This window comes from Microcebus murinus, chromosome 8, assembly GCF_040939455.1.
Source record: "Microcebus murinus isolate Inina chromosome 8, M.murinus_Inina_mat1.0, whole genome shotgun sequence".
NCBI classification, from domain to species: Eukaryota; Metazoa; Chordata; class Mammalia; order Primates; family Cheirogaleidae; genus Microcebus; species Microcebus murinus.
In genome coordinates, this window is record NC_134111.1 from 75,060,510 (window position 1) to 75,073,015 (window position 12,506).

General features: G+C 36.3%; 2 protein-coding genes across 8 annotated transcripts in view; both read right to left on the reverse strand.

Moving 5' to 3' along the window:
• Positions 1-6,459, reverse strand: part of MPP4 (MAGUK p55 scaffold protein 4) — a 52,141-nt gene extending 45,682 nt beyond the window's left edge. The window contains exon 1 of one of the 3 annotated variants that reach the window (XM_076005814.1): positions 4,657-6,459. In XM_076005814.1, coding sequence (XP_075861929.1) covers positions 4,657-4,774 — 118 coding nt within the window. In that variant the 5' untranslated portion in view covers positions 4,775-6,459. Of the gene's footprint in view, positions 1-1,740; positions 4,628-4,656 lie in introns of those variants that run through there. The other 2 variants (XM_076005815.1, XM_020288276.2) reach the window with 2 other exon arrangements.
• Positions 6,460-6,551: 92 nt separating this feature from the next.
• The window catches only part of ALS2 (alsin Rho guanine nucleotide exchange factor ALS2), an 81,251-nt gene continuing 75,296 nt past the window's right edge, over positions 6,552-12,506 (reverse strand). For all 5 annotated transcript variants that reach the window (XM_012738977.3, XM_012738971.3, XM_012738974.3 and 2 more), the window contains exons 32-34: positions 10,952-11,101; positions 10,603-10,699; positions 6,552-7,881 (exon numbers count right to left, since the gene is read on the reverse strand). In XM_012738977.3, coding sequence (XP_012594431.2) covers positions 7,843-7,881; positions 10,603-10,699; positions 10,952-11,101 — 286 coding nt within the window. In that variant the 3' untranslated portion in view covers positions 6,552-7,842. The remainder of the gene's footprint in view (positions 7,882-10,602; positions 10,700-10,951; positions 11,102-12,506) is intronic.

Below are 12,506 nucleotides of genomic sequence, written 5' to 3' on the forward strand. Positions count from 1 at the left end.
AACAAGAGACAAATAATGTTATATTTATCTATCTTCCACCTCTTTGCCCAGTTGATTTTACCCAAAAGAGCTCAGAAGAGTCTTCCCTAGCCTGATCCTACTCAGGTGACTCGTTCCCTCTCATTGCACCTTAGAGTTCTTCATTAGAAGAACAAGCTGATCACAATTGCCGAGAGTTATGGGTTACTAGTGAAACATTCTCTGAGAATTTAGAGACAACGTAAAAACAATCTTTTTTTCTAGATAATTTTCCTGCCTGAACCCCATAAGCTATCTAGATTCTAGGTAGTTGTTCTTAACCCTGTCAGATTCAATATCAGTCTTTAACAACTAATTTGAAGTGCCTATTTTAATCTTTATTTTCTATATTGCTTTAGGTAGGTTCAGTTTCAAGAAATAGAAACCCAAAATAATAGTAGCTTATATTAGAAGTTCATATCTTGCTCACATGAAAATTCAGAGGCAGAGGCACCCAGGGCTGGTAGGGCAGCCTTGCTCTATGCTATCACAGGGAACAGGCACTTTCCAGCTCACTGTTCCTTCCAGCTCTCTGGGTTGTGGCATGGTTCTCATCTACCTGTTTCAAGATGGTTGCTGGAGCTTCAGCCATCATTTCTACATTTCAGCCAGCAGGATGGGGGAAGGGATTAAGAAAACAAGAGCAAGGGAAACACGTCCGTCCGCTGCTCTTTAAGGACGTTTCTCAGAAGTTGTCCTACCAACACAATGAGGAATCGCCTTATGCCCTATATAACTTTCAAATGTCCTACTGAACTCTCATGTCACTGAAAAAAATATGTATTAATAATCATCTGAACCTAGAACCTAACTTTTCTTTATATATAAACACAAAATATTTTTGCACAGGCTTAATACACAATGAATTTGATGGAATTCTATACCATCAGTTATAGTACCACTATAACTGAGGAATAACTTTATTTTGCTTTAAACTCTACCAAGTCACTCACCAATTTGGAAAATCATGTCATTAATGGTAATGCTGCGTGTGGTATTTAGGGAATCACTATAACACACCCCTATCAGGCTGTATCAGTACCTGCATTCAAAGCTGCTACATCCCTGGTAGATCTTTATACAGGTTCACACATATGTTAGTTTGTTGAGGAAAGATGATTGAGAAATTAATGAGATGTGGCTCATAAGATTTTTATTTTATTGTATCACCCAATATTGCTATATTAAAGACTGAATTGATTTCAGGAGGTTTTCTGAAGGAACATGTGAATTCATTAGTTTGCATATCAAGGGCTGCCTTGCCTTGGGAGGGCTCTCTGGTAGATATTGTGCATATTATTATATTATAATTATATATTATATTATATTATTGCTCATAACTTCATTCTAAATTGCTCATAAATTTCCATGAGGCTTCTCGTTATCTCAGATCTGTGACATTTCCCTGATCTTGAAAGACAAGATAGGTAAATACCTAGTGTCATTGGACAGGAGCCAGAACAATGAGCACCCTAGCCCAGAGATGCACCCCTGTGGTTATGAGCAATTTAGAATGAAGAGCTGGGTTTCCTGCTTTCTCCTGTCTGCCTCAAATGCACAATAACTAGATAAAAGAAATATAGAGCCACTATATCTGTTACCCCTTTGTTAATTGATAGCTATCTCTTAGAAGTTAGTCCTTGAAAGATTTTGTAACTGTTTGTTCACATAGATTAGAAATTGTTAGAAGCCTTTTGAAAAACTTTCCAATCCAAACCCTACCTGTTATTAAGCAAATCGGTCACTCCTGGAACTTGAACTACCTGATATGTAAATGTGTTGCCCATAGCAACCACACTACCTGTTATTATGTAAATATGTTACCCTGGCAACCGATAACTGATATCTGTGATTATAAAACCTAGGTGAATCTAACCTCGGGCTCTTCTACTGATGGAGATGTAGGGGAAACCCCTGAGTACCCTTGCTTTTTCTTCATATAAACCTATAAAACTATACCTTCATCTCTGTGTATTCTTTTATTCTATTTCCTATTAATGTCTTATCCTCTGTGACAACTACTACCTAAGGCACCCGGGTTTTTTTGCGGGGAGAAGTAGCTAATTTTTCTCACAGCCTGCCCATATTAGTTCATTATATCTTTTGGTGTAGTGATATTCCATGTTTATATATTGAATTACATTACACAATGTTGTATTATCAACTTCATTTCTTTAATTTGTCCTTTTTGTTACTACTAGAGCATTATGTGGATTTAAAAAAATAATTATGTGTAATTAAGTGTCTTAGTTTGGGTTCCTTCAGGATCAGACACAGATCAAGGACTCTAGGCAATAAATTATTTGGAAAGTGATTCCAGGAAATACAAGTAGGGGATCAGGGCATGGAGGCAGGGAAAGGGAAAAAGCCATTAGTAATAGGTGTGTTATCAAGTAACCACTATGGGCAACTGGAGCTTAATCCCATGGGGAAACAAGGGACAAGGGAGTGGGGGTATTTTTGTACCAATGTTGCCAAGAAAGCATTACTTCTGGCTCTTTCAGCCTGCTACATTTATACTGTTAGACAGCAAGTGCAGGTGCTGGCAGTTGGAAGCAGGCCTGGGGCACACCAAAACAGTAAGGACCAAGGAGATATGGGTAGGACATCAACAACATTTGTTATAGTAGGACAATAAAGAATAAATTAGGATTTTTTTTTTAAAAAAGAAATATTTCAAATTAGTTGTTAAAAGACTGGGTTATGGAATCTGATAGGGTTGAAAACCATGGCCTAGAATCTAGACAGATTATGGTGGAGTCAGGAAGGCTTTCTGAAAGAAAAAAAAAGTCATTATAGATTGTCTCTAAATTCTAAGGCAATAAGAAGAGCAATACAGAAAGCTGCCAGAATTTCAGACACCTTTCCCATACACATAGTTTTCCAGTCACACTGAAGCAATTTGCTAGATTCTATTAAAACTTGACATCATTATGCTTTTACTTTGCCTCACCACAAACCTCCCTGCCCAGCCCAAGGGAGTCAGGTTGAACCATGCCTTTTCCTGTGTTCTGCTTTTTGAGCCTCTATTGAATCATTTAGCAGAACAGTTGTATATGTAATTCACCTTCCTCCCTAGAGAAAGGGAAGTGAGAAGGGAGAGGGAGTGCCTGCCAGACAGCCAGAAGTCAGAGCAGACAGATAAGGCTGACACTCTGGGTGACTCTCAAAATCTGATACCCTCAGGCATCTCACAAATAACATGTCCTTGGTGAAGCAGAACAGATTAAACAAGCAGATTAAACAAGTTGTTTGCACATCATAAGGTGGACCAATTTCTTCTATATTTAATGGCCAAATGGTTGTGTGCTGAACGAGGCCTCCCCATTCAGCAGATGGGGGCACTAGAAACTGTGGGTTTCTGAGATGAACTTACTGTGAGGGAGCTTTACAGATAGACTGTGCTTCATAGACAGGCATTGGTTTCTATAGTGACTTTCATTATTAAAATAACTTCTAATAAATCTACAGCCAACTTCAGGGGTACCTGGATAACTAATTCATATATTCTCAAAAAGGCACATTTTGACCAAAATTTTCTTAGCCATACAGGCAAAAACAGTAAATTTCATCTGCACAACTTTTTATTTTTATTTACTTATTTTTTATTTCAGCATATTATGGGGGTACAAATGTTAAGGTTACGTATATTGCCCTTGTCCCCCCTGCCCCCATCTTTACAACTTAGGTAGGTAAATTTGACAAGTTGTGCTTGCCTGGTCATCTTCAGGTTTCTATGACAAATTTACTACGGACTGGTTATTCTGACTTTAACCCCCTTTCCTATCAAACCTTAAAATAGGGGGGCTGAAGGGGAGCTTAGACATGATCAAATGAAACACCATCCTTTTACAGATAAGGAATCTAATATTCAAAGAGGAATTCAATAGAGTTATCAAGTAGTAAAATCAAACATTTTCCTTTTTTGTTTCCTTAGTCCTGAAAGATGCTAGTGCCTGGCAAAAGACTGTGATATCTTTGCTTTGCCTTCCTTTTCATGACTTCTGTACTAAACTTTTCAATTAAGACTTACCTATTTCTACTATCTTGAGAATGAGAATTCTTGATTGAGCCTACAAGTAAATACCCAACCACATGCAATTCTGGACTATAACACAGGAAGGATGGCCAATTCTAATCATTGACGTAGAAGCTTCATTACTGACTCCTAAGGAATCTGTCACATTACTTTAAAAATCAGTGTTTCCATTAGCTTCTTAAAATGTACTGAGTATTAAAAGCCAAAATTCCCTATACCTATTATGCTTTTCGAAATAATGCTTTTTACTAAAAACTCTGAAGAAGCACTTGAAAACTTAATGATGAGAAATGGTCCATATGAAAATGGCTGGCTTCCTGTGGGTCAAATTGCTGTTGATTAGAACTAGGACAAATGCCCGATTTTAGTCAATCTTCATGACAACTCATTATTCTATACTGAAGAAATGGCTTCCCAAAGCAAAATCTGCTCTTTTGAAATCATAAAATTCTCCATATAATTCGAGTTACAATGAAACTAAACCATTTGAATTAGATTACTCAGAATTATATCTTTAGCTATTAAAAACTGACAGATGAGCTAGATAGTTAAAAGCAATATCTTCTGGTAACCTAGGATTATTTGGTAGGGTCTCTTACCTGCAAGAGTATAAACATGCAACGTTGCTCCTATCCAGACAAAAACTTTAGTAGAAAACACAAGTAGGCTGTTCGCTGCCAAAGTCACCTCACTGCTCCAGATAAAATCTCTGCACATCCTCTTTGATTTAATCCACAGATGCCTAACCCAGTCTAACCACTAAATTACTCACAAGCCTTCGCTAACACAAATCTTCTTAAGTATTGCTTGCACTGAAAAGCCTAATTTATATCACTTTCTACCTTCATACAAAACTAGTATTTATTATTATTTCAGGATGACAACCCACAACAGAAGACAGTATTTTTAATGAAAGGAAAAACTGTGGGGCTACCTGAAGTAAGCCAATAACCTATTAGCCTTATTAATTTTCTCATGTTATGGTGAGAAAATAGAAGACTCCTCAATTAATAATTAGGCCCATCGAAAACAGTTCCTTCTGGTCAGTCCCCTACCAAGCCACTGTTCTGAACTTAACAAACAGCCCATTCTCTATCTCAGATTGGAGCTATTTCTTTATTTGAAAACTTTATATTGCAGGAGTAGTCAGTAGGAAGAAAATTTGTAATGTCACAGAAAAAACATGAGAAAGGGTACTGCTAACAATAAGGCAAAAAGATGAAGACGAAAGGCAATTACTAGGTTTATCAGCCCTTTTAACCCAAATTAAACACGTGGCTTTCCTTATAGCTCCATTGTAGATAAAAACGCAAGCTGGGAATGTAACACCTTTGTGTTTTAAGCACAGCATGTTTTACCAAAAGAATTTGATTTTAACAAAGCTTTCATTTTTAACTCATCTTTTACCTTTAGAACTGTCAATGCATAACCCAGCTATGAAGTGACACCTCTGGCAGCTATAATGGAAAAAAACACTGGAATTAGAGTACAGAAATTCTAGGCTGGAGTCCCAGCTCAGGCAGTGAGCAAATCACAGCCACCCCTTGTCTGCAAAATGGGGAGAAACGGTGATAATACTTACCTCCCAGGGACGATGTGAGCATTCATGATGCATGTGAAAGATCTCTGTAAACTGCTGCGCGAGTGCTAGGTATTTCTATTTACACACTGGCCTGGAGATTCAGGGTTTTTCCCCAAACGAGTTATAAAATTTGTAATTTTAGTATGCTACCTATTAGGTATAAATATGGTATGAAAAATCTAAATAACTAGACAGTTTCATTTAGGACTCCAGTAAAAGGATGAATTATAACTTGTTTTCTGAGAACTGAAATGGTCTACTGTTGTTGTTGAATTTCTCAGTAGGTCAGTCTGTCTCAAGCAAAGTTTTTCTTTGTCCATTTACATATATTATCCCTGTCTCTCTCTCTCTGTCTCTCTCTCAAGGAGTTAGATGTTCAGTAAATTTGTCTTTACCAGCCAAATGTGGTTATTTGTGTGTTTTTTCAGAAAGTTGAAACAACCCCCAATGGAAATGTAAATTGTTTAACATAAACTAATTTTTAAGTTGTGGTCTCTTTCCACCAATGGGTAGGCACATTCTGGTAGAAAGCAGCAACAAGATGGAAAGGCCTCTTGAGAAAACATTACACTTGTGAGATGATTAATATCTAATATTTCTAACCAGAATTTTGAGAGAGAAACTAGTAACTATCAAAATATGCCTTTTATTCAAAGAAATAATAGATTTCTTTTAAGACCCTTGTCCTTGGGTTATTAGGATCAGAAAGTTAATTTGTCCTTTGCCAGTAAAGGTGCTATAATTATCAGTTTGTTTATTTTAAAGTGAGGGATCTCTAAAACCCCAGAGGGACCTTTGAAGCCAATATAAACAAGCAAGGACTACAATGTGGACAAAAGAAATACTTAACCTGGGTCCTTTAATTTTTAGGCTCCCCTGTGTCATTTCTGCTACAATCATAAAACAACCTCATAAAGATGAATGTCATTTATTATGAAAATTGCTGTTACATTACAGCCAACATTCCAAAACAGTATTTTAATAAACACTTGTCTTGATTATAAAGTAGAGCAGAAACCATGATCCTTTTTCAAAAGTAATTAACATTTGCTGAGTCCTTTAACATAAATCAGGACACTCTGTATGCTCACCACGGTGTGCAGATGAGATGAGGAAGAGCACCTATATTATTCAAAACAACTACTAGTGTTACTGATACAGTGTAAACCAACAACTTAAAATAGGACATTTTTTAAAAAGCAAAAAGCAAAATATTAAAATGTTGAGGTGCCATAATACTTTTGAGATGGAAAAAGCCAAAGCTTGTTTCCTTTCTTCCCATCTGTGAGTTCAGTGCGAGGTATAGGGAAGAACCACAACACCAGGTTGAGGATCGAGGCAGTTCTTTGCTTCCATATTTTCCAATCTTTCATCCTGTTCCAAAACACAGACTGCATGCAAAAGCTCCTCAGGCTTTCATTCACAGACTGCAGAACACAGCGTTTGCACATGGACAAATGAGGCTCCCAAGCAGCTCAGAGTCAGTGTTTGAATTCCAGTGTATTCACTCTCTGTAGCATAGTCAGGAAACCAAAACCAAAATTCCTATGACTTTAATCAGGAGGCAGAAAACTCCCATTTGGTTGGGTGGCAGGATGTGACAGTCACTGCATAGAACCTCTCCCATTATGGAAAAGCTTAGAAAAAGTTAAAACTGCAGTTTAAAAGACCCTCTTTCCCCTCCCTCAGCAAAGAAGCATGATGCACACATGATTGGAAGGAACTTAGGAAGGCAGAGTGTGCCCACTATAGTTTCAAGTACAATCTGGTTCTTGCAAAGGGTTCTGGGGTAACTAACTGCAGATGATTCAGGCAAACCAGAAACTCAAAAATATTCATCAACTTCTTTAATGTAAGAAGCTATACTGGGAATTTTCTTACATCCTCATGTAGCTGACATACCCTTTACTATAGGAAGGGATCTCTTCTTTTTCCAAATAGTAGATGTATGATATTTTTGGAACTTAACACAGGCCAAGGGCTAGTCTAATTTGATTTCTACCTCCTTTTCAATTCTCCCTTTAAACTCTACAGTCTTTTTTTCTGGGCTCAGGGCTATTATTAGTAGGGCTCAGAAGTAACAACCAAAATAACATAAAGCCCTTTCCAATTTCAACACCATTCTATTTTGCCACTATAGGAAGACTCCAGATGGTGCTGTAACTCTGTAGTAGGTAATCCAGTTTTCAAGCTGTTATGTAGCCTAGTTAAGCTTCTCACGCTGGATCTGGTAGTAACATGCCTGGAAAAAAGTTCAAAACAATTTTAAATTTGCTTTTAAAGAAATTACATAAACAGAACAATGCATATGGGGTTAAAGAAAGAAAATCCCTTAATAAATTCAGTTAATGGCCCAACCAATTTAGTTGCTTTTACTTTTTCCTGTTCCCTTCTAGTTCCTCTATCCAATAGTTATTTTTTTTTTTGCTTAGTTATAATTACTATAGACAAAATTTTGTTCATTTTTCCTCTAAAACAAATAAACAAAAAATATTTTTACAAGCCAAATGATATTCTTCATCAAGTAGAAATACCATAATTTGCCACTATTCATTGGGCATTTAGATGCCCAATGAAGCTCTAAATGATCATTAAAAGGTACATTGTAATAACTATAATCAGAACCACCTGGTATATTTAATAAATATAAAGATTAGGCATCATTACAGACTGACTGAGTCAGAATTTCTAGGGATCCATTTTAAGAAGTACCCTCAGTGATTCTGATAGCATCCAGGTTTGGGAATTATGCATACTATGAATACCACATCCAGATAATATAATTTTTTCCATTCTTTAATTGCTTAGGATAAATCCCCAGGAGTAGAACTACTGAGTCAAACTCCACAAACTTTTTTTTTTTTTTGAGACAGGGTCTCACTTTGTCACCCAAGCTGGAGTACAGTGGCACAATCATAGCTCACTGCCTCCCCAAACTCATGGCCTCAAGTAATTCTCCTGCCTCAGCCTCCCAAATAGCTGGGACAGCAGATGCACACCATTGCTCCTGGCTAGTTTTTAAATTTTCTGTAGTGATGAGGTCTTGCTATGCTGCCCAGGCTGGCCTCAAACTCCTGACCTCAAGCAATCTTCCGGCCTCAGCTTCCCAAAGTGCTGGGATTACAGGTGTGAGCCACCATGCACAGCCTCTATACACATTTTTGATGTTGTCTATATCTATGTTAATAACAAGTGTTTTACAAAAGGGTGATAGCTATTATCCTACCAGCACTGAGTATAACAATATTAATAATAATGTGCTCTTCCTCCTCCTCCCCCTCTTCCTCCTTCTCCTTTAACAAAAAAAAAAAAAAAAAAAAGAAATGTTAATGGCATTTTAGTTGAAAAGTTTAAAAAGTTAATCCAAGCTAGCACTGAGTATAACTTTAAAACATTTTTGCTAATTTAGCAGGCACAAAAATGGTACTTTGTTTTATCTGCAGTACTATGATTTTCAGTGAAGTTGATCATTTTTCTACACGTAATTCAGTTTCTTCCTTGGTGATCTGTTTAGAGATACTCTTCATATAACATAGACACTAATAATCTAAGTCATTTGTGCCCAATATTTTTCTCAGTTTCCTCCCCTTTTCAGTTTATTTAATGGAAATGTGCTCCCCTCCTCCCACCTCTTCCTCCTCTTACACATACACAAAAAATGTTAATGGTATTTTAGTTGAAAAGTTTAAAAAGTTAACCCAAGCAAAAAACCTGCCATCAAATTGTAGGTTTTTTTCTCACTGTAATTTACCTGTCTTTCCTTCTCTCTTCATTTCCGTATTTAAACCTCAAAGCATCTCTAATTTGCTATTTCACCTTCTCTCCAAAACTGCTAATAAGCTATCCAATACTTTGTTTTACCACTTATTAAATAATGTCTATATGGGGGTTATCCCTTCCATTTAGATATCTGCCTATTCCTGTGATACTAATATACTATTTTATCTTAATTATTGTAATTTTATAATATTTTACTAACTAGCAGAATGGATCTATTCACCTTTTTTCACAAGTGCTTTTGGCAATTTCTTTTTCTTTTACATTTTCTACCTGTTCTTCCAATAAACTTTAGTGATTCTTCCAAATTCCAAGAAAAATCAAGGTGGGAAACAGAAATGACTTCTAACAATCCCTTGAGGGCACCCAAAGGAAGAAACCTCATTTGTAATTACAGGAGGGGGGGATAGAGAGAAAGAGACAGAGAAAGAGAGAAAGAGAAAACAAAATTCAAATTCATTATTTACGTACTGTCTTGTATGTTCTACCTTAGTTGCCTTAAATAGATGTACTGCGGGATACATTTTTAGACACTAAGAATCCTTTCTGTTTCTTTTTAGAGTTATAATTATTTATATAAATATATACATTTATAATAATTTGAATGATCAATTTATGGGGAAGATTGGATAGTGAAAAATTTGCTTTAGTATTTTGAAGTATAACTGCCTTATCCTACTTTTCTTTATTATTATGTTTTAAGGTATTAACAATGTGTGCTCTAAAGGCATTTAAAGGTTTGCATTGAACTTTTGTATAAAAAAGAAAGTGGCTATTGACATTTATAATATAGTAAATGAAGGGTAGATTTGAAGATAAAAAATTATTAGGTCGGTTGCAGTGGCTCACGCCTATAATCCTAGCACTCTAGGAGGCTGAGCCGGGCGGATCGCTCAAGATCAGGAGTTTGAAACCAGCCTGAGCAAGAGCAAGACTCTGTCTCTACTAAAAATAAAAAGAAATTAATTGGCCAACTAAAAATATATAGAAAAAACTAGCCAGGCATGGTGATGCATGCCTGTAATCCCAATTACTCAGGAGGCTGAGGCAGAAGGATTGCTTGAGCCCAGGAATTTGAGGTTGCTGTGAGCTAGGCTGATGCCACAGCACTCCAGCCAGGGCAACAGAATGAGACTCTGTCTCAAAAAAAAAAAAAAAATTATCATTAAATAATACCTACACTTACCTTCAAGGTGGTGAACATTATGCCCTGCTCCCCATGCTGAAGATAGGGGTCCATCAGATCCTCAATGAGATGCACTTCAGAGCCTAAATTCCTAATCCTGCTCCAAAGAGAAAAAGATGCTGAGTTATTTCTGCTTACATGTCCATCCTTCTTCTGAATCTACTTGATGGGAAAAGAAAGAATAGCTCACTGAAAAGGTAATACCATAGTGGAATGGGTTGATATTAATAGAAGTAGATTTTTTTCTAGTGGAAGAGCATACTTCTGTCATCAGGTCAGAAAATGCAAGGAGGAGCAGACTTGTTAAAATAATGACTCATTAATAATAAAGTCAGAAAAGATTGGTTACCTGGCCCGTAGCACCACATATAAGAAAACAGGAAACAAATCATCCATGGACCACAAGAAGTCTTCCTGGAGTGATGCTAGGACACTTTGAGAGATCTCTTCAAAAGTCTGCTGGATGACCTTAAGTTTGTCTGATGGAGTAAATGTCGTGCTGTTATAAAAACAACAAAAATATATGCTATAATTTTCTTAATAGAGCCATTTGATATTACTTTTTTGACAATATTCCTTTCTGGGACTCACACACCTTAAATTGGACACATCAAGCACAATGAGTTGATGGAAGGGATGACTTTGTAATCCTCTGGTGCTATGAGAAAAGAAGTCTCCACTGTCTGATTCACATGAAGAATTCATAAGTCACATATCGTTTCCTTTTACCGATGTGAAATCTTATTCTCCTACCATATGCTCTTTTTTAAGAAATGTAAGTTATATTTGGCTGAAGATATAATTATATAGATAAATTTCTGGATAGGTTCTCTACACTTTTGAAAATGCAAAGGCATTTTAGAGTAAAAAATAACCCAAATATCTCAAAAAGAGCCTTTCTGATCTCTAGATTGAGTATGACATCACCTACATGTAGGGTGCTTAAAGCAGAGATGGGGAACCTGCAGCCTTAAGGCTACATGTGGCCTTCTAGGTCCGTAAGTGTGGCCCTTTTGACTGAATCCAAATTTTACAGAACAAATCCTTTTATTTTTATTAATACATTTGTTTGCCTTTTATATTTTTATTTTATTTTTAAAATGAACATATTTAAAATGCCAAAGAATAAAATAAGTTTCAATGAAATAATCCTCCCAGATTGACCAGCACAATTAAAACATTAGCAAGCCATAAGGGCTAAATTGACGGCTGCTATGGGCATGATTTAATTCTAACTTCCCCTGCCTAACAGGTGTTAGCTAAAATTTTATCTCTGCAAGAATAGGTAGTTAAATTTTACAAAGGACAGAATCAGCAATGTGAATTATTAAAAGAAGATTTCTATAGGAATATAGCATTTCTGTATGATATCATGTCAAATCAGAATGACTTGTATATTTCTTTGCAAGGTAAAACTAAGTGTATATATGATATGTGGTAAAAAAAAATCCAAGCATTTCAAAAAAAGCTATCTTTCTTCAAAAGACTTCTTTTTTGAAAGGAAGTTTTGGATGAACATTTCCCCAGTTAGCAAAGGTCACTGATGAGCAGGATAACCTAGGCAAATCATTTGAAGAATATGCAACTATTATAGACCTATTAATTGGAGACTACAATGAAAAGTTCACTGACTTTGAGAATCATGAGATCGCACTCAAATTAGCATTTCAGCCTAATCTAGTTGATATCACTAAGGGACCTAATGAATTACAGATGGAATTGATTGAGCTCTCAGTAGATGACATTTTCAAGTCACTGATGCTAAGAAAGATTCAACTGAAACGGAAAAATGCAGTAGAATATCCACACCTTTGACAACATTCCCCCAAAATGCTTTCTTGCTTTTCAACTACTTTTTCCTGTGAATCTACATTCTGCTACCTAACCCAAATCAATATGCCCTT